Here is a 25,506-nt window from a genome sequence, read left to right on the forward strand (position 1 = left end):
TACACAATGGTACCAGGGGAAGAGCCACACAAGTAGGTCCGCTGGCACAGAAGAAGGCCAGGGGAAATAAGGCCAGTTGATTGTGAACTTGCTCACTCATGGTTTACCTTTGTAGCAAGTACAGCAGCGTTACTGGGCAACTCCAGAAGATGGGAAATACATAGTTGGCTGCTACTGTACAAACCCTCATTTTACAGGATGGAAGGATGCCAAAGACCACAGATTGATGCATTCTTAGTAGCTGCGATTAAAGCAACAACAAATCCACAATTTAAGCACCAGAATATATTTCTAAACACTAGAGTGCATCAACTACCATAGCAGTCTACAGCATTATGAATTACTGTTGAGGTTAACTGCAAGGAAAGTACCTAGGTTCAAGTGTCTTCACATACCAGCGCAATTATAACTGTTACAGAGAGCAAGCAGCTTCGGGCTCCTGGCAAGGCAAGACATGTGACTCCAGGATGCGAAAATCTACATGTTTCGGGAAAGAACAATTTATTCACTGGACTGACGTGACTGATGGTGTGCACATACACAGTGGGAGAGATAGGTCCCTGCAGGTAATCACACCTTTCATTTGCAGATACTTTCTAATCTACCTGTTCAGAAATATTATTCCACACCTTTGGTACCTGAATACGGGCCTACCTACCTCAGATGTGGGGGCACTACCACTGTACCACAAGAACCTCACACTCTTCATTTATATCTCTTCACTCTGGTGCTGTGGTGCATACATATCCCTACGTCAGGTGAAAAAGTTTAGCTCCACCCTAGTTTAAGCTGCAATTCTCTCATCTAATGCAAAGAGATGGCATGGTGGCTCAGCGATTAGCACGGCTGCCTCACAGCACTGGGGGCCTGGGTTCGATTCCACTTTCCGGTGACTGTTTGTGTGGAGTTTACACATTCTCCCTGCATCTGCGTGGGTTTCCTTCGGGTGCTCCGGTTTCCTCCCACAATCCAAAGATGTGCAGGTTAAGTGGATTGGCCATGCTAAATTGTCCACAGTGCTCAGGGATGTGTAGATTAGAGGGGTTATAGGGAGATGGGTGTGGGTGGGATGCTCTAAGGGTCTGTCATAAATTGTAGGGCGGAAGGGCCTGTTTCCACACTGTAGGGATTCTATGATTCTACTCAGTGGAGATGAGTTGGCGCTAAAAAGCAGTGAATTTCATTCCAGAAGCAGCATAGCAAAGGGGACTCATGGCTGGTCACCAGGCCAATGGCCCACTGCACAGCACCTAACAAGAATGGCTGTAAAGTTGAACACTTCTTCGTTGTCTCTCTGTCGTTATACTCTATATTTTGGGGCATTTTCTGTGTTTTGAGATGGCACCCGGAGAGTGGTGACACTCTGCAACACTTTTCACTATATTTTGTGACTCAACACACTTGACAATAAATGAGTCAATTAAAATCAAATCAAAGATTTGATCGTAGATTGGGTTACAGCCCACAGGAGACAATTCAACACATTGTACTCATGCTGTCTGTCTGTAGAAGCAGCTCAGCAAGTCCCACTGCTCCATCCTTTCCCTGTAGCTGTGCTTTTTTGTTTCAGATCAGACACACTTGTCCAATTCCCTTTTGAAAGCTCCTGTTGTACCTGCCTCCTTCTTTGCCTGGGGTTAGGTGTGACTTCCTTCTCATTAATTGACAGAGGAACCATCAGCAAGAGTAAAATATCATGGATGCTGGAAATCCAAAACAAAAGCAAGAAATACTGCCAATGCTCAGCAGGTCAGGCAGCATCTGTGGAGCAGGAAAGAGAGCTGGTATTTCAGATCTTCTGTTCCGACAAAGTGCCATCAAGCTGGAAGTTTGAACTGCATATTACCTCACTTGACAGAATGGATGGAGAGGAGTCCGCTCACTCACTCCATTCCATCCATTTCAAGATGATGAATATATATCTAAGCCATGGATGTCTGTGAAGTTGTATGCCCATTAAGGCTTTCTCCATCAGCATGCACATTGGGAAACTGCAGACTTTCCCCTTATAGAACATAGGACATTACAGCACAGTACAGGCCCTTCGGCCCTCGACGTTGTGCCGACCTGTCACACCGATCTGAAGCCCATCTAACCTACACTATTCCATGTACGCCCATATGCTTGTCCAATGACGACTTAAATGTACCTAAAGTTGGCGAATCTACTATTGTTGCAGGCAAAGCGTTCCATTCCCTTACTACTCTCTGAGTAAAGAATTATGATCATGATTTTCTAAAGTGAAGTGATCAGTTCTGCACTGGTTTCCTGGTGGCATATGACAATATCCATCGAGCCTGCTCCACCATTCAATCAGACCATGGCTGATCTTTTTGTGTACTCAGATCCACCCACCCGCGTTCTCACTATAACCCTTAATTTGCTCACTGTTCAAAAATCTACCTTTACCTTAAAAACATTCAATGAGAAAGCCTCATTGGGAAGGGAATTCCACAGATTCACAGCCCTTTGGGTGAAGAAGGTCTTCCTCACCTCAGTCGTAAACCTGTTTCCCTTCATTCTGACACAATGCCCCCTAGTTCTAGTTTCACCTGCCAGTGGGAACAACCTCCCTGCTTCAAACTTATCTATTCCCTTCATTATTTTACATTTCCATAAGATTTTTCCCCCATTCTTCGAAATTCAAATGAGCACAACCCCAGTCTATTCAATGTCTCCTTATAAGCCAACCCTCTCAACTCCAGAATCAACCCAGTGAAACTCCTCTGCACCTTCTCCAGCGCCAGTACATCCTTTCTCAAGTGAAGAGCCCAAAACTGTACGCAGAACTCCAAGTGTGGCCTCACCAACACCCTATACAGATTAGATTAGATTCCCTACAGTGTGGAAACAGGCCCTTCGGCCCAACAAGTCCACACCGCCCCTTGAAGCATCCCACCCAGACCCATCTCCCTATAACCCGCACACCCCTGAACACTATGGGCAATTTAGCATGGCCGATCCACCTAGCCTGCACATCTTTGGACTGTGGGAGGAAGCCAGAGCACCAGAGCAAACCCACGCAGACACGGGGAGAATGTGCAAACTCCACACCGGCAGTCGCCTGAGGATGGAATCGAACCCGGGTCCCTGGTGCTATGAGGCTGCAGTGCTAACCACTGAGCCACTGTGCCCTTTTTTTTTCTCAGGGCTGCAGTGTCACCCCCCTGTTTTTAAACACCATCTCTCTAACAATGAAGGACAATATTCCATTTGTCCTCTTAATTACCTGTTGCACCTGCAAACCAACATTTTGTGATTCGTGCGTGAGGACTTCCAGGTCTCTCTGCGCTGCAACATGCTGCAATTTTTCACCACTTAAATAGGGGTCCATTTTGCTGTTATTCCTACCAAAATGGATGACCTCACATTTACAAACATTGTACTTCATCTGCCAGATCCATGCCCACTCATTTAACCTATTTATATCCCTCTGCAGACTTACAGTGTCCTCTGCACGCTTTGCTCTACCACTCATTTAGTATCATCTGCGAACTTTGATGCACTACACTTCGAATCCAACTCTTAAATCATCTATGTCACTATTACCAACCAGATAAAAACATCCAATCTCATTCTCCAGCCAGCTGCCCATTCTCACTTGTTTTCTCAGACAATCTACTGGCAGGGCTGGATATGCTTAACACTTTGCCCACCGCACCCCATACTTGCAGCTAAAATTGTTTTTAAAGAGCTAATTTCATTGAATTGAGCCCTTGTTTCTATTCCTTTAACAGAGTAACTGATTTTCTGTGAAACAGAGGTACTGGTTTCAGTGGGTGCAAAAAAACACAAGTGAATCCACAGGTGCTATCCATATAGAAAGGAGAAAGTTTTCACTTGAATTTCTTTGCGGATCTTCTCAAGAGAAGCCAGCCCAAGGGTTTATTTGGAGTGATTTTGGTGAATGACTGAAAACCCATTTGCTGGACACCTTGCAGATGAATCATAGCTAAATATATTCAGAGTAAGGTTTGCAAATTTTTGTTCTTATTTTGCTTAAAATTGGAGTTGTTTGTTGGCTTGAGTTTGATGGCAATTTGATTTTGTTTATTACCATGGGTCACTGATCAGTATGCAGAGTTTATACTAGAGCACTCAGCATGACATAGAGCTTTATTTTCCAAGACCCATGTTAAAAATAAATAACCTACTGGATTTGTTGTCATCTCTAAAAGCATTGGCTGTATGTCACTGTTACAGATGGAGGCAGATTTGTTGACTGGCGATCAGGTCTGTATTGCTAAATATTAAAAAAACACAGTTAAGACACCTTTTCCTATGGCTCATATAATATTTATATATAACATATAAATTTACAGCACGTGTTTTTGTATCTCATTGGAATTGTCAGATGGATTCTATATTTGAATGGTATCAAATGCAGCTTTTCATCACCGTTTCTATTTAGTGACTGGCCATTCCAGGAGAAACATAATCCAGTCTGATTGACTTGTCTTCCTGGGGTGTCTTTCCACTGTGGCATTAAGGAGAAAATATTTTTTCAATCAGGATAATTTCAATCCTTTCCCCTGAAGGAAATCAGATACATGGGCAGTTAGATATTGATAATCTTCCTTTTTTTTGAGGTTGCTTTTTTCAACTGAATGTGATGTCCTTCACTGGCGTTTTTCTGTTCAAGGTCCGTACATGACTCAGTGGCTCTCCATCTTGCATTGTCTGTTTCAGCTACAGGAAAAGCATCAATTCTCTCTCAGGAAAGCTGTTTTTGCAGTTCCCAACACCCCAAAAGATATTTGATGCGATGTATGATACCCATATGGAGGATGTGTCTGTAACAATGTTTCTTAGTAGTATTCAGCTTTCTATATTTTTAAATTGCTCTTAATTTTGTCAACATTGCTATTTTGTGAGACAGCCAAAGATGGTGCTGCCTTTTGTTAAATTCATTTGTGGCATGTGGACATTTGTGGCTGAGCCAACATTTATTGCCCATCCCTAATTGCCGTTAGTTGAGAAGGTGGTAGTGAGCTGTCTTCTTGAACTGTTACAAGTGGTATGTACGTATTCCCCAGGACCATTAGAAGAGAGTCCCAGGATTTTGACCGATAAGACAGTGAGATGTAGGCATAAAAGTAGGCCATGCAGACCACTGAGTCTGCTCTACCATTGAAAGAGACAATGTTCAACTCCACTTTCCTGTCTCTTCCCTCTAATTCCCTACTGATGAAAAATATGACTACCTCAGCCTTGACTATTCTTTATGACCAGCCTCTAGAGCCTTTTGTGGTAAAGACTTTCATAGACCCATTATACTTTGAGAGAAAAAAAATTCCCCTCATTTCTTTCTTAAATATCTTTCCTTAAATATCTTAAATATACCTTATTCTGAGATTATGCCATCTCGTCCTAAACTCTTTCACAAGGGGAAACAACCTTCCTGCACCTACCCTGTCAAGTTCCCTAACAATCTTGTATATCTCAATATGGTCACCTCTCATTCTTCTGTATTCCAATAAGTACAGGCCCAATCTACTTAAAAAACAAAGAACAGTGGATGCTGGATATCAGGAACAAAAACAGAAATTGCTGGAGAAACCCAGCAGCACCAGCAGCATCTGTGGAGGCGAGGCAGAGTTAATGTTTCAGGCCCAGTGACCCTTATTCAGAACTGATTGTGGGTATATATGCTAAAGATGGAGCGAGGGGAAGGGGGAAGGAGTAAATGTTAGGTGGAGATGGAGTCAGACAGAGAGAAAACCAATTGAGCAGATAGAGGAATGGTTAAAAGTCAATCTAGGAGAATGAATTGTTGCTAATGGGGAACTTTAGTGGCTGACAATGGGTTGTTTACAAAACTTTCGCATATATAGTAACGTTTTCTTACCTACCATCAGTTTTAAAGAAGGGTCATTGAACCTGATACAGTCATTCTCTTTCTCTCCACGGATGCTGAGCTTTTGCTGAAATTTCTATTTTTGCTTCTAATCCAGTTAAAGTCTCCTCACAAGGCAGCCCTTCTGTTCTTAGAATCGGCTGGGTGATCCTTCTCTGGACAGCTTCCAAAGTCAGTGGGTCTCTCCTCAGATAAGGGACCCAAATCTGTTCATAGCGTTCCAGCTGCAGTGTGGCTAGTGGCTGGTATAGGTTTAGCAAAGCCTCCCTAATTTTATACTCCATTCTAGTGTTGGTGAAGGATGCTGAATGCTACATCTGATTTCAATCATTTTCTTAGTTTTTTGTCGGTGTAAGGTACAACTGAGTAGCTTGCTAGGCCACTCTAGAACGCAGTTAATAGTCAACAGCATTGCTGTGGATTTGGAGCCACATGTAGGCCAGACTGGGTAAAGTAGGCAGATTTCCCTCCCTAATGAACATGGGTGAACTAGATGGTTTTTTTTTAAGTAACAATTAGCCACCACTGGACAAGCTTGCATAAATTTGATTCAAATTCTGTTGTCATAGGATTTGAACCTATGGTCCCCGATCACTCACTTTGACCTCTGGACCACAAATCCTGACATTACTACATTCAGAGATAGTGGGAACTGCAGATGCCGGAGAATCCAAGATAAAAAACTGTGGAGCTGGATGAACACAACAGGCCAAGCAGCATCTCAGGAGCACAAAAGCTGACGTTTCGGGCCTAGACCCTTCATCAGAGAGCACCGTCAGCTTTTGTGCTCCTGAGATGCTGCTTGGCCTGCTGTGTTCATCCAGCTCCACACTTTATTACTACGTTCACATCATCATGTGTATTTTGCAGGAAAAGAGATTGTCTTTCCAAAGTAACAGTGCTTCCGACTATGTTTTACCTGGTATGATCAAATGTGGAGATGAAATTTTTTTCTGAAGAAGGGTCCTGACCTGGAATGTCAGCTTTCCTGCCCCTTTGATGCTACCTTGGCCTGCTGTGCTTCTCTAGCTCCACACTGTGTTGTCTCTGACTCCAGCATCTGCAGCTGTTGCTGTCTCTGAGATGAAATACTTTGTACCTTAACCATTGTTTTCTTGTTATTTAAGGTAAGGGGAATGTAAGCCCAACATGTCATCATGTAAGTAGCCCAGGATTTTTCACCATTGTAGGAATTACAACCCAATTCCATCTGTGTAAGGGTGCTTCCTGTATGAATCCCTCTTCTTCCTTTTAACTGCTTGGGATACTACATGAAGCACTCCAGATGTTGTCAAAGCTTAGATAGTAGCACAGAAGAGACAGTGGCCTTGAACTAACATTGCTATTTGATTGGACGTTTGACATGGGAAGTTATTTCTGTTCGAAGCAAGCAACATGCTTTTCCTTTACGATAATTAACAAAAAGCTACACAATTTAAGTCTTTTGGGCAATCGTACAATTTCTCATTTAGTCACATTTATCTTGCTTGTGAAGAACTTTCTGTGAATCATTTCCAACATTATCTAATAAGATAATCAGTGGTCTAGAACCAACTACAATTAGAGACAAGCGTGTACAACATGAAGTCCCAGATAATCTAAGTGATGAGTAAAAGTCATGCCGTTGATAGCACCAAGGGCTGCGGACTAGAATAATGGCCAGAGACATTTTTCCTGGGGTGGAAGTAGCTATTACGAGGGGGCATAATTTTAAAGTGAGTGGAGGTAGATATAGGGGAGACGTCAGAGGTAGGTTCTTTACTCAGAGGGTGGTAGGGGCATGGAATGCATTTCTGGAGAGGGTATTTAAGCAGCAATTAGGTATGCATATGGACGAAAGTATAAGGTAAGGGCAGAGGTTTGACAGACCTTAAGTTTAGGGTAAAAATTTGGCACAACATCGTGGACAAAAGGCCTGTATTATGCTGTACTGTTCTATGTTCTATGTTATGGGTTCAAATATCTGTTCACTGCTGAATAAATCTATCATAATTACACTAGCATCTGGATGGTCACATTTTATTTCAGTAAGCCAAGCAAGTAAAGATGAAGAAAGAGATTGCTGAGGCATGTGCACTTAAGCAGATATGTTTGAGTTGAGCTGTGAAATCTAGCATGGTTGAAAACACCAGGTGATTTACATGAAGATATGTTTGACATTTCCCCTGATATAATCATCAAGTAAACTATGGGACAAGATATGATTACGTGGTTACAGACGAGGCTTTATAGTACCAGACCAAATTGTACTTAACACCCAAGCAGAAATGGGTAGCAAATTCTGCTCCCTTGGGTCCACAGTGACAATCCGTACCTTGATGCAGAACTCAATACATGCAGAGTGAAAGCAGTTACTGCATTGGGTCAACACAAAACAATAATAACATAAAGCTGACTCTGAGAATGAAGATGTTGGTTTATCATGTTTGTGTTCTCAGTGCTTGGTCGTGTGACAACAAAACGTGGATGGCTTACAGCAATCAAGACGGAAAGCTCAATAACTTGCATCTTCACTGTTTATTGCATATTCTGGGCATCCCATGGGAGGACAAAATCTCAATCCAGCTGCCCTTGCAAAGGCAAAACTCACCATTATGTTAACATCCATTGTACAGGCCACTGTGCAGATTTGGCAATGAATATGTACCCAGAAGTTTCCGTATGGCGAGGGAACAAGACTCAAAAGACCAGCTTCGCTTTAAAGATGTTAGCAAGTTCGATGTGAAGGCCTTAAACATTGATTTTCACGCCTGGGTGACATTGAACATTGTTAGAGGAAGATGGCACTATCACCTGTGGACCAATGCACATCACCAGGATGAACAGTGGCTACTGTAGATCGGCAGCAGGCATCAACACCCTAAACAATAACCCACAATACCTGACAACCATTTCACAGGCATGCTTGTGGCAAAGCCTGTCTCTTACAGACTGATCTCTTCAAACAGCAGCAGAAGTGCACCACACGGAGCTACCCCAACAGAATCAATTTGCTGGAAGCCTGTCTTCCACAAGAGAAAGACATGGTTAGACATGAAGAATGACCACTTGAGTAAGATTCTAATTAGCTGCTAGTGACCAGGGAATCAACTTAAGTGAAAGTCAAAGAAAGAAAGACAGGCAGTTATAGAAAGTTGCTCCTAACCTTATAACTAACAAAGAACATTAAAGCGGAGGCTTGGAGACCGCTTTGCAGAAAGCGGAGGCTTGGAGACCGCTTTGCAGAACACCTCCGCTCAGTTCGCAACAAACAACTGCACCTCCCAGTCGCAAACCATTTCCACTCCCCCTCCCATTCTCTAGATGACATGTCCATCATGGGCCTCCTGCACTGCCACAATGATGCCACCCGAAGGTTGCAGGAACAGCAACTCATATTCCGCCTGGGAACCCTGCAGCCCAATGGTATCAATGTGGACTTCACCAGTTTTAAAATCTCCCCTTCCCCTACTGCATCCCTAAACCAGCCTAGTTCGTCCCCTCCCCCCACTGCACCACACAACCAGCCCAGCTCTTCCCCCCCACCCACTGCATCCCAAAACCAGTCCAACCTGTCTCTGCCTCCCTAACCGGTTCTTCCTCTCACCCATCCCTTCCTCCCACCCCAAGCCGCACCCCCAGCTACCTACTAACCTCATCCCACCTCCTTGACCTGTCCGTCTTCCCTGGACTGACCTATCCCCTCCCTACCTCCCCACCTATACTCTCTCCACCTATCTTCTTTACTCTCCATCTTCGGTCCGCCTCCCCCTCTCTCCCTATTTATTCCAGTTCCCTCTCCCCATCCCCCTCTCTGATGAAGGGTCTAGGCCCGAAACGTCAGCTTTTGTGCTCCCAAGATGCTGCTGGGCCTGCTGTGTTCATCCAGCCTCACATTTTATTATCTTGGAATTCTCCAGCACCTGCAGTTCCCATTATCTCTAACATTAAAAGAGTGGTCACTGTCGCAATTGAGGAAATGCAGCAACCTCAAACTCCTATAAAACAACAAAGTGGTGTGACTAGAATTTTTCTGAGATGTTGATTGAGGAATAAATATTAAGCAGGATACCAGGGATGGCTCTATAGACTTTTTTAAAAAAAACATAGTGGTAGGGTACCTTTAACATCCACCTGAGAGAGCAGACAGTACTCCCTGAGTACAGTGCTGAAGTATCAGGGTATATTTTTGTGCTCAAGTCTCTCAGGTGGAACTACAGCTGTCTGACACAGAGGGTGAGAGTTCAGCCGACTGAGTCATCATTAGCACTTTCATGGGGAATGAATAAGATACAAGAAACTAGCAAAGTATCATTTTTTGGCTGAGTATACGAGGACCTTCATGAACAAGATAAATTAAATGTGCCTTAATTAGCTTCATGGCAGATCAAGTTAGGGTCAATCAATAGCCTGCATTGATGTAGCAATTTTATTGTAGAAAAATGTGGAACTTCTACTCAACATTTGTTATTCAAGATTGTTGCAAATACTAACACCTTATATTTTGCACTGATGTGCAGGGCACCCTATCATTGAATACCAGGATATTTGTGGAGCCTCTTTCTCCGGTGAGTTGTTTAATGGTCCACTGCCAATAATGACTGGAGGTGGTAGGACTACAGAGCTTAGATCAGACCCGTTGGTTGAGGAATCATTTAGTTCTGTCAATCACTTGCTGCTTAGCCCTCAAGCTTTCTCCGGTGTAAACCCATTTGCTTTGAAGCAATGGGCATGCCACAGAACCACCACCTAGAGCTCAACATTATAAACACATTTAAATTCAAGAAACATGTGGCCACCAGTATTTGATTAACAACTGCTACAGATGGGAAGAGGGGAGTGGGATTACCACCTATTAATATTTCCCTTACATATGCTCTGTAACCTTCCAAACTTAGGAAAAAAATGCTGAGGAAAGACAGTGCTTCAACTCAACGAGAAATAAGTTTTTAGGTTTTCACTTGATATCTGTAAATAATGTTTCTTAATTACCATATTCCATTTAATCACATGGCTAACTAATACGTTTGACTTTCACTTCTAGATATTTTCCATTTCCATCCATCTAATTAAAAGAATTTGACACTGCTTAGGTATGTAACTCATCATTTCAAAACTATATTTTCTGTTTTGTTGATAATTTACTTCACATTTAGCAAATGTTCACTATCTATGTCATTGATACAGTTGGATACGGTCTTGTGGCTCAGTGGTAGCACCCCTACCTCTTGGTAGAAGGTCCTTTTCAAGTGCCAACTGCACCAGGCCTGACCGATAACAGTTTGATTAAAAATGTTATGCAGTTGGCCAAATTTTGCAGCAAAAGGGGAACACAGGGTTTGTATCACTCCACTCCTGGTACAGTAGAGGGCCCAGGTTCTGGGTGAGCTGTGGTTTTGCCTTCTGCTGTCTTCATTAGATCATTGAAACCTTTGCAGCACTGGATCTGGTGGAAGTTAGGAGAGAATTGGCACTCTCCCTCAGTGATTGAACAGCTCACCTTCTCAAAGGCAACTAGGGATGGGCAATAAATGCTGGCTCAGCCAGCAACGCCCACATCCCACAAATGAATTTTTAAAAATGTCTCTATTGTCCAGGGATGATCACAGTCCTGTTAGGGAGGCACCTCCAAGTTTTTGAGGTAGTGTGACATAGTTCTAAGTCCCTGTGACCTGGTAGTGGTTTTCCTTGTGGCCCCCAGGGGGTAGATGTTGCAGGTTTGGAAGGTGTTGTAGAGGAGCCTGGGTGAATTGCTGCAGTGTATATTGTAGGTGACAGATGCTGCTACCCCTGTGCACTGGTGGTGAAGGGACTGAATGTTCAATCAGTGTGGAAGCCGCCCATTCTGCCCATTGAGTCCACACTGACCCTCTTAAGAATATCCCATCTGGACCTATCCTTTACCCTGTCCCTGTCCCTCTGCATTACTCATGGATAATCCACCTAGCCCGCATATCCCTGGACACTGTGGTCAATTTAGCACGGCCAATCCACCCTAACCTGCTCATCTTTGGACCATGGGAGAAAACTGGAGCATCCAGAGGAAACCCACACAAAGGCAGGGAGATTGTGCAAACTCCACACTGACAGTCGCCTGAGAGTGGAATCGAACCTGAGTCCCTGGCTCTTTGAGACGGAAGTGCTAACTACTGAGCCACCGTGCTGCCCTAAAGAAGGTGGATGGGGTGCCAGTCAAATGGAGTGGTACATCTTGGATGGTGTTGGCCTTCTTGAGTATTGTTGAAAATGTATCATTCCAAACAAATGGACAGCATTCTATCACCCTCCTAACTTGTATCTTACAACCAGTGGAGAGAATTGCTTGGATAGGAGTTAAGTAATTCATTGCAGAATCCCTGACCTCTGACTTGCTTCTGTAATCACTGTTTCTGGTCCAGTATGATTCCTAGTCAATGATTTCCCTCAGGATTTTGAGCATAGAGGATTAATTCATGTCATATGATGAACATCAAGCAAAAATGTTAAATTCCAACTTGTTCGAGATGGTTGTTTCCGGCACCTACATGGCATGAATGTTATTTATCAGCCCAAGTCTGAGTGTTGGTCAGGTCTTGCTGCATTCGGGCATGCACTGCTTCAGGATCTGAGAAATCATTAATGGTGTCAAACATTGTGCACTCATCAGCAAAAAGTCCCCACGTCTGGTAACATCATGGCAGGATGGTGTTTGGTGAAGCAGCTGAAGGTGGTTCCGTCCAGGACACTACCTTGAGGAACTCCTGCAGAAATATCCAGGGATGGTACCAAGATTCCCTAGATAGATGTGATTATGTTTTGGAGTAGGAAGATACATGTTGTAGCGCCTCCCTTTCTCCTCTCTACAGTGATACCCAGTGCGTCAGTGGACATTTGTCATCAATATCAATGTATTCTGATTCTAGCCAAAGCAGGTTTCGTGAATTAGCAGCATCACCATTGATTCTAAGTCCTCGAAGTGTTCATACTGTATCTGGAAGTCACAGTATACTGCAGACTGGATAGACTCCTGTTCCAAACTGATGCAAAAAGCTCACCACAATTATACCACATTCATTAGTAGATACAGAAGAATGTGTATTACAGCAAAATGAGAATTCAAAAATATGTCTGAAGATTGTATAGTTATAAATCGCGCACAATTTAACATCATTATACATATTGTCTAATATTTGTAGAAGCAACTTCACTGACGAGATGGGACTGCAATGCCAGTGGACTCCTGCACCCGGATTCCAGTGTTAATGAAAATAATCATGGAGGGGACCTCAATAGGTTCAGCTAAACATTTCCTTTTCTTTAGGCTTAACGCTGAGCCATTGGGCCACAGACAATAATAGCTTAAAACGACAAATTCAAGACACACGTCAATATGATGTAGACAGTTTCCTGGGCATTTCCTGGGCAAAGCCAGGAGAGGAAGTGAGAATGTGAATTACAGCAAATTGGCAATGAATCAAATTCAAATAATCTGAAGTGCTGGTTGTGGTGATGTCAGTAATCCAGTTCTGCAGTGGAACAGGAAATCCAATGGATTGAAGCTCGTGATAATCCAGAATTCTGAATCCAAATTAACTAAACTCAGAGCATGAGATCACAAATGAGCCATCATCTGACATTACCATCACAGCAAGTGTGGGTAAGTTGGCAAGGAAGTTAAAAGTGCTGTTGATTGGAGGCAAGGTGCAGTTGACACTGAAAATGGATAACTGTGTTGTGAAGCAAAAGATGTTCTTGCCTCTCAACACCATGACCAAGCTCCCATGTTTGTTAAGGATCTGGTCCATGGTGCTGAGGAGCAGCAAGGATCTTGCAACTACTCCTTGGATTGCAGGCTTAGTCGAAGATTTCTTATAGTTTTTATTTGCAGTTATTATAGTCATTATACTTTACTAAAAGATTCTTTTTCATTTTGCTTTATTAGTATTCAAAAAATCCCCAAAAATGATGTTTTTCTCAAACGGACATTTTTTAAACGTCATTTTATAAGTGTCTATAGTGAATGGCTGAGGTTTCTTTTTATTCTTAATTCAGAAATTAATAATGTCGATGTGTTTTAGAAACTTTTTTTGCATTGCAAGGGTTTTTTTGAAAAATCGAGCAGTGTTTCTTTTAAAAGAGGAGAGTCCTTCTTGTGGTCAGTCCAGAGAAGTTTCTGTTTTATCCAAGCCACTCACCATCCTGAGTTAGAAATATATCACCCTTCTTTAACTGTCACTGGGTCAAAATCCTGGAATTCTCTCCCTAATGGCATTGTGGGTCAATGCACAGCAGGTGGACTGCAGTAGTTCAAGAAAGCAGCTTACCACCACCCTCTGAAGCGCAACTAGTGATGGGCAATAAATGCTGGCTCAGCCAGTGACACCCACATCCCACAAATGAATTTTTAAAAATGTCTCTATGGTCTAGGGATGTTCACAGTCCTGTTAGGGAGGCACCTCCAAGTTTTTGATTTCAACACCATGAGGCAGTGTGACATAGGTCTAAGTCCCTGTGACCTGGTAGTGGTTTTCCTTGTGGCCCCCAGGCGGTAGATGTTGCAGGTTTGGAAGGTGTTGTAGAGGAGCCTGGGTGAATTGCTGCAGTGTATCTCGTAGGTGACAGATGCTGCTACCCCTGTGCACTGGTGGTGAAGGGACTGAATGTTCAATCAGTGTGGAAGCCGCCCATTCTGCCCATTGAGTCCACACTGACCCTCTGAAGAGTATCCCGTCCAGGCTTATCCTTTACCCTGTCCCTGTCCCTCTGCATTACTCATGGATAATCCACCTAGCCTGCGTATCCCTGGACACTATGGTCAATTTAGCACGGCCAATCCACCCTAACCTGCTCATCTTTGGACCATGGGAGGAAACTGGAGCATCGAGAGGAAACCCACACAAAGGCAGGGAGAATGTGCAAACTCCACACTGACAGTCGCCTGAGAGTGGAATCGAACCTGAGTCCCTGGATCTTTGAGACAGAAGTGCTAACTACTGAGCCACCGTGCTGCCCTAAAGACGGTGGACGGGGTGCCAGTCAAATGGAGTGGTACGTCTTGGATGGTGTTGGCCTTCTTGAGTATTGTTGAAAATGCATCAATCCAAACAAATGGGCAGTATTCCATCAACCTCCTGACTTGCATCTTACAGCTATTGGAGAGGATTGTGAAAGGAAGTGAGAATGTGAATTACAGCAAAATCGCAATGAATTAAATTCAAATAGTCTGACGTGCTGGTTGTGGTGATGTCAGTAGTGGTGACATTTTTCTACATTATTTACTGTAGTTTTTCCAGAACTAACTCCCAACATTTTCAATGTCTTTTGCTGTACAAGATAGACTATTGCAAGGAGGAACACATTGTGATATAAATACATTTCTCAAATACTCATTTGTCACTATGTGTTCACCTGGCTTTTTGTTTGGCTACAGAGTGTGTTATATGCAAATTGAATTATCTAGGGCTCCCTTGGCTATCTCAAAGCTCTTTTGTGGGTGGGACTCCTTTGATTTGTCTTACTGCACACGAGGCTGTGTATATTAAATTGCAGTCTGAAACATTGAAGAAGTCTGGGCTGATTCTCAACACATGGAGCATACCTTCATTGAAGATTCAACCTGACCTGTCCCTCTCATTGGCTAGAAGCAACAAACCCCCTAAATAGACAACTCGCTGCTAACCAGTAAGAATCCCACTCTGATGTCTGAAACTTTCTTAGAAGTAGCAAAGAGCTATTTCAAACATCAAGATAGGCCTCACTAGACGGGTCATGCAATTCTGCCACAGTTCCCACCATAGCCGAAGTTTACTGATTCATTCAGTCCTTTACTGCACAGGGAAGAAGACCATTCAGCCCATCATTGCTGCACTGTTCAAAATAGATCTGACTACCTTAATCTCATTTCTCAACTCTTGGAATAAATCCCTGGAGGCTTACGGGTTCACAAGTAATTATCTAAATAATGCTTAAATATTGCAAGAATTTCTGACACACTCACTTTTTCAGGCAGTGAGTTCCAGACTCCCACTGTCCTCTGAGTGAGATACTCCCACCATCCTCTTTTTCCTCAACTGTCCCCTTAACCTTGTGCTTTGTACCTTAAATCCATTTGCCCTGGTGATTTATCCTTCAGCTAATGGCAATAGCACCTCCTATCAACTCTATGTCTGCTTCTCTTAATCTTATGTCCCTCTATTAGATCCCATGTCAACATTCACTGGTCCAAGGAAAGCAACCCCAAACTATCTAATCTTCCCTCGTAACTCAGACACTCCAGCCCAGGCAGCATTCTGGTAAATAGATTCTGCACCCTCTCTGGTGCAATCACATTCTTCACACTATGTGGTGATCAGAACTGCGCTCAGTACCCTAGTTATGGCCTGCCCATGATATACAGCTCCAGCATATCTTTTTTCTATGTCTTGGCTAATAAAGGCAAGTCAGCCATATACTGTCCAAACCACTTTATCTCCTTAATGCTACCTTTAGGGGTCTGTGGATACGCACGCCAAGGCCCCTCTGAACTGCAGGATCCTACCATTCATGGTGTAGTTCATTGTTTTGTTAACTCTCCACATTACCTCATGCTTTTCCAGACTGAATTCCATTTGCCACTTGTCTTCCCCTGAGCATACCGTTGACATCCTCAAGGAATTTACGGCTATTATCCTCACTATTTACCCTTTGTCTAATTTTTGGGTCATCAGTGAACTTTTGCATCATAGGCCCTACAATTAAGTCCAAATCATTAATATACACTGCAAACAGCAAGCGCCTTAACATTGTACACTGTGAAACTCCACTGGAAACAGTTTTCCAGCCACAGAAACATCCCTCCACCATCAAACTTCTGCTTCCTGCCTCTCAGCTGTTTTGGATCAAATGTGCCACTTTGCCTTGGATCACATGGATGCTTACTTTATGTTCTAAATCTTTGGCAAAGTCCATGTAGACCACATTAAACGCACTGCTCTTATCATCATGCCAGGATACCTCCTCAAAAAATACAATCAAATTTGTCGATAATGACATTCTGTTAGCAAATCCATGCTGACAATCATTGATTAATTCTTATTTCTCCAAGGGCAGATATATTCTGTATCTCAGAATTCGTTCATAGATGCTGACGGCCACAGGGTCCCCATTCGCCCTCCTCACTGACACTGACACAGGGACCCCACTCGCTCCCCTCAATGACTCTGTCACAGGGTCCACACCCCCTCCCCTCACTGACACCATCACAGGGTCCCCACGCCCTACCCTCAGTGACACTGTCACAGAGTCCCCAACCCCTCCCCTCAGTGACACTGTCACAGGGACCCCACCACCTCCCCTCACTGACACCGTCACAGGGTCCCCACTCGCTCCCCTCACTGACATTGTCACAGGGTCCCGAACCCCTCCCCTCAGTGACACTGTCACAGGGTCCTCACCCCCTCCCCTCACTGACACTGTCACAGGGTCCTCACCCCCTCCCCTCACTGACACTGTCACAGGGTCCTCACCCCCTCCCCTCACTGACACTGTCACAGGGACCCCACCCCCTCCCCTCACTGACACTGACACAGACACAGGGTTCCCACCCCTCCCCTCACTGACACTGTCACAGGGTCCCCACTCGCTCCCGTCACTGACATTGTCACAGGGTCCCGAACCCCTCCCCTCAGTGACACTGTCACAGGGACCCCACCCCCTCCCCTCACTGACACTGACACAGACACAGGGTTCCCACCCCTCCCCTCACTGACACTGTCACAGGGTCCCCACTCGCTCCCGTCACTGACATTGTCACAGGGTCCCGAACCCCTCCTCTCAGTGACACTGTCACAGGGTCCTCACCCCCTCCCCTCACTGATGCTGTCACAGGGCCCCCACCCCCTCCCATCACTGACACTGACACAGGGTCGCCAGCCGCTCCCTTCACAGATGCTGTCACAGGTCCCCCACCCACTCCCCTCAGTGACACCGTCACAGGGTCCCCACCCTCTCACCTCACTGACACTGACACAGGGTCCCCACCCTCTCCCCTCACTGACACTGTCACAGGGTCCCCACCCTCTACCCTCACTGACACTGTCACAGGGTCCCCACCCCCTCCCCTCACTGACACCGTCACAGGGTCCCCACCCCCTCCCCTCACTGACACCGTCACAGGGTTCCCACCCCGACCCCTCACTGACACTGTCACAGGGCCCCCACCCCCTCCCCTCACTGACACTGTCACAGGGCCCCCATCCCCTCCCCTCACTGACACTGTCACAGGGTCCCCACCCTCTCCCCTCACTGACACTGACACAGGGTCTCCACCCCCTCCCCTTACTGACACCGTCACAGGGTCCCCACCCCCTCCCCTCACTGACACTGTCACTGCTCCACCCCCTCCCTTCAGTGACACCGTCACAGGGTCCCCACCCCCTCCCCTCACTGACACCGTCACAGGGTCCCCACCACCTCCCCTCACTGACACTGTCACTGCTCCACCCCCTCCCTTCAGTGACACCGTCACAGGGTCCCCAATCTCTCCCCTCACTGACACTGACACAGGTTCCCCAACCCCTCGGCCCACTGATGCTGTCACAGGGCCCCCACCCTCTCCCCTCACGACACCGTCACTGGGTCCCGACCCCCTCCCCTTACTGACACTGCCACAGGGTCCCCATCCACTCCCCTCACTGACACCGTCACGGGGTCCCCACCCCTTCCCCTACTGACACCGTCACGGAGTCCCCACCCCTTCCCCTCAGTGACACTGTCACAGGGTCCCCGCCCCCTCCCCTCAGTGACACCGTCACAGGGCCCTGACCCTTTCCCCTCACTGACACTGAATGCCCATCACAGGGCCCTCCCCACATCTGCTCCTCTCATGACCCATCCACCCTAACCTGCACACCTTTGGACTGTGGGACGAAACCTCATCACCCAAATGAAACTACACAGACACAGGGAGAATGTTTCTGACTTGACAAGCCTCCCATTTTGCACAGTCTCCCAAGCCAGTAGAGAAATTTCATATGAGAAATGGGCAAGTACTCGATAATGAGGAATTTTCTGCATTATGGATGTGAAAAGGATGTCAACTTTTACAACAACAAATAAAAGAAAGTTGCCAGAAAAACTCAGCAGGTCTGGCAGCATCTGTGAAGGAATAAACAGAATTAACGTTTCAGGTGCAGTGGCCCTTCCTCAGAATTGATGGTGCCCAGGAAACATCAGTTTATATGCAGAAAATAGGGATGTGGATTGGGTGGAGAGTAAATATTAAGATAGAGCCTTAAGAGAGAGAAAGACAGTTGAAGAGGCAAAGGAGGTAATGATGATTAGGTTGGAGGGTGAATAGTTGTTAATGGGGACTGTTAGTGACTAATGACAGGTAGTCTGTAACGGCAGGCAATGTGACAAGGCCTGGTTTGTCGGGTCAGGGGTTGGGGCATGGGAGAGTTTGGGCCCTAAAATTATTGCACTTTATATTGAGTCTGGAGTGCTGTCGGGTCCCCAAGCGGAAAATAAGGTTTTGCTCTTCCAGAGAGATAACACTGTGTGGAGCTGGAGGAACATAGCAGAACAGGCAGCTTCAGAGAAACAGGAAAGTTGACATTTCGGGTTGGGACCCTTCTACAGAAATTCAGCCATTTTTGAAGAAGGGTCCTGAACTGGAACATCATCTTTCCTGTTCCTCTGACGCTGCCTGGCCTGCTACATTCCTTCCAGCTCCGCACAGTGTTATCTCTGTCTCCTGAATCGGTAGTTCTTACGATTTCTGTTGTTCCTCCAGCTTGCATCCAGCTTTGTTGGAACACTGCAGCAAGCCAGCGATAGAGATGTTGGCCAGGGAGCGGAGTGTTAAAGTGGCAAGCAACAGGTAGTTCAGGGTCTTTTTTGCAAGCAGAAAGTAAATGTTCTGCAAAGTGATCACCCAGTCTGCGCTTTGTTTCCCCAGTGTAAGGGAGGCCACTTTGTGAACAGTGAATGCAGTAGATGAGATTCTGGGAAGTGCAGGTGAAGTGTTGCTTCACCTGGAAGGTGTGTTTGGGCCCTTGGATAGTGCGGAGGGAGGAGGTAAATGGGCAGGTGTTGCACCTTCGCTGGATACAGGGGAAGGTGCTATAGGGCTGTGGGGAGGTATCGGGAGTGGAGGAAGTATGGACCAGGGTGTCCTGGAGGGATTGGTCCCTGTGGAAGGGGGACAAGGGAGGAGAGGGGAATATGTGTCTGGTGGTGGCATCTTGCTGGAGGTGGCGGAAATGGCGTCTGATGATCTTCTGAATGTGGATGCTGGTGGGATGGTAGGCGAGGATAAGGAGAACCCTATCGCTGTTGTGGGAGGGAAGAGAAGGGGTGAGGGCGGAAGTGCGGGAGATGGGTCGGACCCAGTTGAGGGGCCTAAGGGTTCTTTGAGTCTGGTTAAACCACTAACTAATAACAATATTACCAGCCCTTCACTCTTCTAGCCAGATCATTATCAATTCCTTTGTCTGTCCAACTGTTCTGTCTCTTTGACTGCTGTCGCTGCCTATCAGTTACTCCTGACCTCCTTCCCCAACCTATCTTCTGCTCATAAACCAACATTTTCCTAGCTTTCATCAGTCCTGAGGAGGGGTCATCGGACCTGAAACGTCAACTCTAATTTTTTCTTCACAGATGCTGGCAGACCTGCTGAGCTTTTCCAGCAACTTTGTTTTTATTCCATTTTTTACAGCCTTTGCCTGCAAAGTCTTCCAGCCTTCGGTCCAGCTATTGGGGTCTTCTTGTTTACTTCTTTTTCCTCATGGGCTTTGAGCCGATGATTTTGGCATCTTCCCTGTGTTACAAGGTCTGTTATCAACATGCCTTGTGCCGTGATTTTGCTGTGTGAAACTCTATAGTAACTCTGCTATGGCTTACCAAGTTCTCTGGACATTGGGTGTCTGCACTGGCCAGCTGTTTCTAAACTGATGCGAGTTTCTCTCTCCATTGCACTGCAAAATCTTTATTAAGATTAGTATATTTGATTAGATTCCCTACAATGTGGAAACAGGCCCTTCGGCCCAACAAGTCCACACCGCCCCTTGAAGCATCCCACCCAGAACTATCCCCCTGTAACTCACACACCCCTGAACGCTATGGGCAATTTAGCATGGCCACTCCACCTAGCCTGCACATCTTTGGACTGTGGGAGGAAACTGGAGCACCCGGAGGAAACTCATGCAGTCACAGGGAGAATGTGCAAACTCCGCAAGACAGTTACCCAAGGCCGGAATCGAACCCGGGTCCCTGGCACTGTGAGGCTGCAGTAGCCACCATACCGCTCCAGTGTTAAACACAGCTGTCTAGTGCAATATCTACTATAAACTATACGGGTTCTGTAAGTTTTTTCATCTTTGTTTCAGTTCCTTCATCATTGCTGCTCAGATCTTGCTCTGATGGCAATCATCTGACCACTGCCTTACTAGTACCTGTCTTTGAACATCAATTTGTTAGCGTAAGATTGTAATACTGCCCCCTGGAGGACACAAGTCTGAATGGCATCTGTTCCCAAGACCCTCTACTTCTTATTTTGAAGCCAATTTTATATCCTGGCTCCTGTTGTTCATTTCATCTCAGAGGTTTCAATTTTACTTGTTAGTTTCTAAAGTGAGACTTTTTCAAATGCCTTTGGAAGATCATATTTACGCAAACTCCAGCTGCATCCTTTTCATTAACCTTCTCTGTTATTCTATCAAAGAGCTCAAATCAATTTAGTTATACCTCATTTGCTATTAATGACCATGTGGGCTGTAATCCACACGACAATGTGTTTAGCTCAAATGGTGATCCCTGGAAGATATGACGATATGTTTAGATGAACAAGGTGGGAGGACTTGGGTACAGCAAGAACAGCATCCGAGATCCAGATGCGGCTGAACAGTTTGCCTGAATGACAAGTTTCTGTTTAAAATATTATTTAATACAATTGCACAATTCTTTTAAATAGCGCCTATTTCCACCTTTGGCTCGATTGGGAGGAATCTTGTGTCCGAGTTCGGGAATTTCAGCATTCAGGCCTGACTCCAGCATTTGAACACCAGAATCATAGCTGACTCTCCAGGCCAGTGACGAGTGAATGCTGCACTGTTGGAGGTGCGGGTTTTCTGGTGTGTGGTTAAATTGGGATGTCCTCTTCCCTTTCCGGTAGATATAGAAGATCCAAAGAATCTTGCCAAAGAAGCGCAGAGGAGTTGTGCGCAGTGTCCTGGCTGATTTTTTTCTCTCAAACATCATCATTAAAGATGACAAAGTGTGGAGCTGGATGAACACAGCAGGCTAAGCAGCATCTCAGGGGCACAAAAGCTGACATTTTGGGCCTAGACCCTTCATCAGAGTCTGGTGGTAATTAATGAGTGAAGTTTGACACGGATGAACATGGGATCATGCATTTTGTAGGAAGAATGGGGAGGCCGTGACCATCATAGAAAGTGCAAGTTCTTATGAGACAAGTTTTGGTGGGTTAGGGTTGTACTCATTGGAGTTTAGAAGAATGAGAGGAGGCCCTATTGAAATATTTAAGACTGTTAAGGGGTTTGACTGGGTAGATGCAAAGAGATTGTCTCCTCTTCTAGGTGAGTCAGGACTAGAGGCCAGAAGGTCAGGGTTGTAATTTAAGTCAGAGATGAGGGTGAATTTCTTCTTTCAGAGGATAATGAATCTGTGGAATTCTTTACCATACAGGGCTGTCAAAGCTGGGCCATTAAAGGTATGTTTAAGGTTGAAATAGACAGATTGTTAATCAGTAATGGAATCAAGGGTTATGGGCGAAAGATGGGAAAGTGGAGTCGAGGATTATCAAATCATCCAAGGTCTCGTTGAACAATGAAGCAGACTCATTGGGCTGAATGGCCAGCAGACTCTGCCCAGAACTACCCATCAAACCATTGAAATGACAGGATCCTAACAGGCGAACGGTTTGAAGTGAAATACACCTCTCTGCTGTTTCAGTGGAGGTTTAAATAGAGTAGAACATTTGGCAAAATAGGCAGAGGAAAGATTTTGGACAGACATGTTGAATTTGATGGTACCATTTCAGATTTGCTAAGAACACTACCTGAATAAGCCGTTTTGTTTTTGTTTTGTTTTGTGAAAACAGGTCTCCTCGGATTGCAAATGATGCTCAATACAACGGAGATGCCAACTGGAGATTACGAATTGCTGTGTGAGAAGGACAATGTTAATTCATTTGGAGCAGCACTGATGCCCAGCTTCTACATGATTGTTTTAATCCTGAGTCTCATTGGAAATGGATTGGTTTTACTTGTGCTTGTGAAATATGAATATCTGAAAAGCATTACAAATATTTTCATTCTTAACCTTGCCATTTCAGATTTGCTTTCTGCTATTTGCCTTCCTTTCTGGGTGGTCCATCATTTAAAGGGATGGATCTTTGGCGTGGTCATGTGCAAATTAATGAGTGGTATGTTTTACATCGGTTTTTACAGTGGCATAATGTTCTTGACACTGATGACAATTGACCGGTACCTCGCAGTTGTTCACGCTGTCTCTGCTGCCAGGTCTAGAAAAATTCGCTATGCAACAGTCACAAGTGTGATTGTCTGGCTGACCAGTACATTAGCAACTGTCCCTGATTTTATCTTTGTTGACTTAGATGAGGATTACAAGATGGAAATCTGTGACAACATTTACCCGTATGATGCAGCAGTTCCATGGAAACTGTTCAGATATTATCAACAAAATATAGTGTTCTTTGTCCTTCCATTCATTATCATAGTGTACTGCTATTTTAGGATAATTCAGACATTGGTAAAATGCAGAACAGTGCAGAAACACAGGACACTACGAGTTATATTCACCATTGTAGTGGTATTCTTCTTATGTTGGGCACCTTACAATGTAGTGATCTTCTTAAGATCTTTGGAGGAGATTCAGCTGCTGCAGTTGGAGAGCTGTGATTTGGAGATGCAACTGGATTATGCCCACATCATCTCTTACACTGTGGCTTATTTCCACTGTTGTCTCAATCCCATTTTTTACGCCTTTGTCGGAGAAAAGTTTAGAAGACACTTGATTCACTTCTGGGACCACTATTTGCCATGTGGTCTGCTGTTTCACCAGCGGCAATATGCCACCAGGAATGTCCACATGGAATATTCTGATGGTTCCAATGGTAACGATACAACAAATAACTGGTAGTCTGACATGTTTTATAGATGCACATTTAAGGAACTTTGTATTTTTTTTAGTCAACTTAAATTTCCCAATCTTTATAATGTACTGTAATCAAGCCTGATCTGTGATAAGGGGAACTGCAGATGCTGGAGAACACAAGACAATAAAATGTGACGCTGGATGAACACAGCAGGCCCAACAGCATCTCAGGAGCACAAAAGCTGACGTTTCGGGCCTAGACCCTTCATCAGAGAGGGGGATGGGGAGAGGGAACTGGAATAAATAGGGAGAGAGGGGGAGGCGGACCGAAGATGGAGAGAAAAGAAGATAGGTGGAGAGGAGAGTTTAGGTGGGGAGGTAGGGAGGGGATAGGTCAGTCCAGGGAAGACGGACAGGTCAAGGAGGTGGGGTGAGGTTAGTGGGTAGGAGATGGAGGTGCGGCTTGGGGTGGGAGGAAGGGATGGGTGAGAGGAAGAACAGGTTAGGGAGGCAGAGACAGGTTGGACTGGTTTTGGGATGCAGTGGGTGGAGGGGAAGAGCTGGGCTGGTTGTGTCGTACAGTGGGGGGAGGGGACGAACTGGGCTGGTTTTGGGATGCGGTGGGGGAAGGGGAGATTTTGAAGCTGGTGAAGTCCACATTGATACCATTGGGCTGCAGGGTTCCCAAGCGGAATATGAGTTGCTGTTCCTGCAACCTTCGGGTGGCATCATTGTGGCACTGCAGGAGGCCCATGATGGACATGTCATCTAAAGAATGGGAGGGGGAGTGGAAATGGTTTGCGACTGGGAGGTGCAGTTGTTTATTGCGAACCGAGCGGAGGTGTTCTGCAAAGCGGCCCCCCAAGCCTCCGCTTGGTTTCCCCAATGTAGAGGAAGCCACACCGGGTACAGTGGATGCAGTATACCACATTGGCAGATGTGCAGGTGAACCTCTGCTTAATGTGGAAAGTCATCTTGGGGCCTGGGATAGGGGTGAGGGAGGAGGTGTGGGGGCAAGTGTAGCATTTCCTGCGGTTGCAGGGGAAGGTGCCGGGTGTGGTGGGGTTGGAGGGCAGTATGGAGCGAACAAGGGAGTCACGGAGAGAGTGGTCTCTCCGGAAAGCAGACAGGGGTGGGGATGGAAAAATGTCCGCCACCTTCGCCTCCACGCCTACCTCTTCAACCGGGAACCTAATCCTCCCTCCACTGACCCCTTCACCCGCTTCCAACACAAGTCCTCCTCCTGGACACCACCCCCAGGCCTCCTACCCTCCCTTGACCTCTTCATCTCTAACTGCCGTCGAGACATTAACCGCCTCAACCTCTCCATCCCTCTCACCCACTCCAACCTCTCCCCCGCAGAATGGGCAGCCCTCCGTTCCCTCTGCTCCAACCCCAACCTCACCATCAAACCCGCAGACAAGGGAGACGCAGTGGTAGTATGGCGCACTGACCTCTACATCGCTGAGGCCAGACGCCAACTCTCCGACACCACCTCCTACCGCCCCCTCGATCATGACCCCACACCCGAGCACCAAACCAACATCTCCAACACCATTCATGACCTCATCACCTCA

The 25,506-nt window shown here is 45.6% G+C and overlaps 1 protein-coding gene across 2 annotated transcripts; it reads left to right on the forward strand.

Moving 5' to 3' along the window:
* The first annotated feature begins 536 nt into the window (after positions 1-536).
* LOC125448317 (C-C chemokine receptor type 3-like) lies at positions 537-24,096 on the forward strand. Of its 2 annotated transcripts, none has more exons than XM_048523563.2 (3): positions 537-566; positions 10,881-10,929; positions 22,914-24,096. In XM_048523563.2, the coding sequence occupies exon 3, from the start codon at positions 22,931-22,933 to the stop codon at positions 23,972-23,974; it is 1,044 nt and encodes a 347-aa protein (XP_048379520.1). In that variant the 5' UTR covers positions 537-566; positions 10,881-10,929; positions 22,914-22,930; the 3' UTR covers positions 23,975-24,096. The 2 variants fall into 2 exon arrangements, with proteins under 2 accessions (XP_048379520.1, XP_059497225.1); XM_059641242.1 differs by lacking the exon at positions 537-566 and adding an exon at positions 3,862-3,967.
* Positions 24,097-25,506: the final 1,410 nt, after the last annotated feature.

This window comes from Stegostoma tigrinum, chromosome 2 (assembly GCF_030684315.1).
Source record: "Stegostoma tigrinum isolate sSteTig4 chromosome 2, sSteTig4.hap1, whole genome shotgun sequence".
Lineage (NCBI taxonomy): Eukaryota > Metazoa > Chordata > Chondrichthyes > Orectolobiformes > Stegostomatidae > Stegostoma > Stegostoma tigrinum.

Excerpts from the sequence above, each read along its gene's own strand:
- LOC125448317 (XM_048523563.2), top strand. The coding sequence starts at position 22,931 with ATGATGCTCAATACAACGGAGATGCCAACTGGAGATTACGAATTGCTG.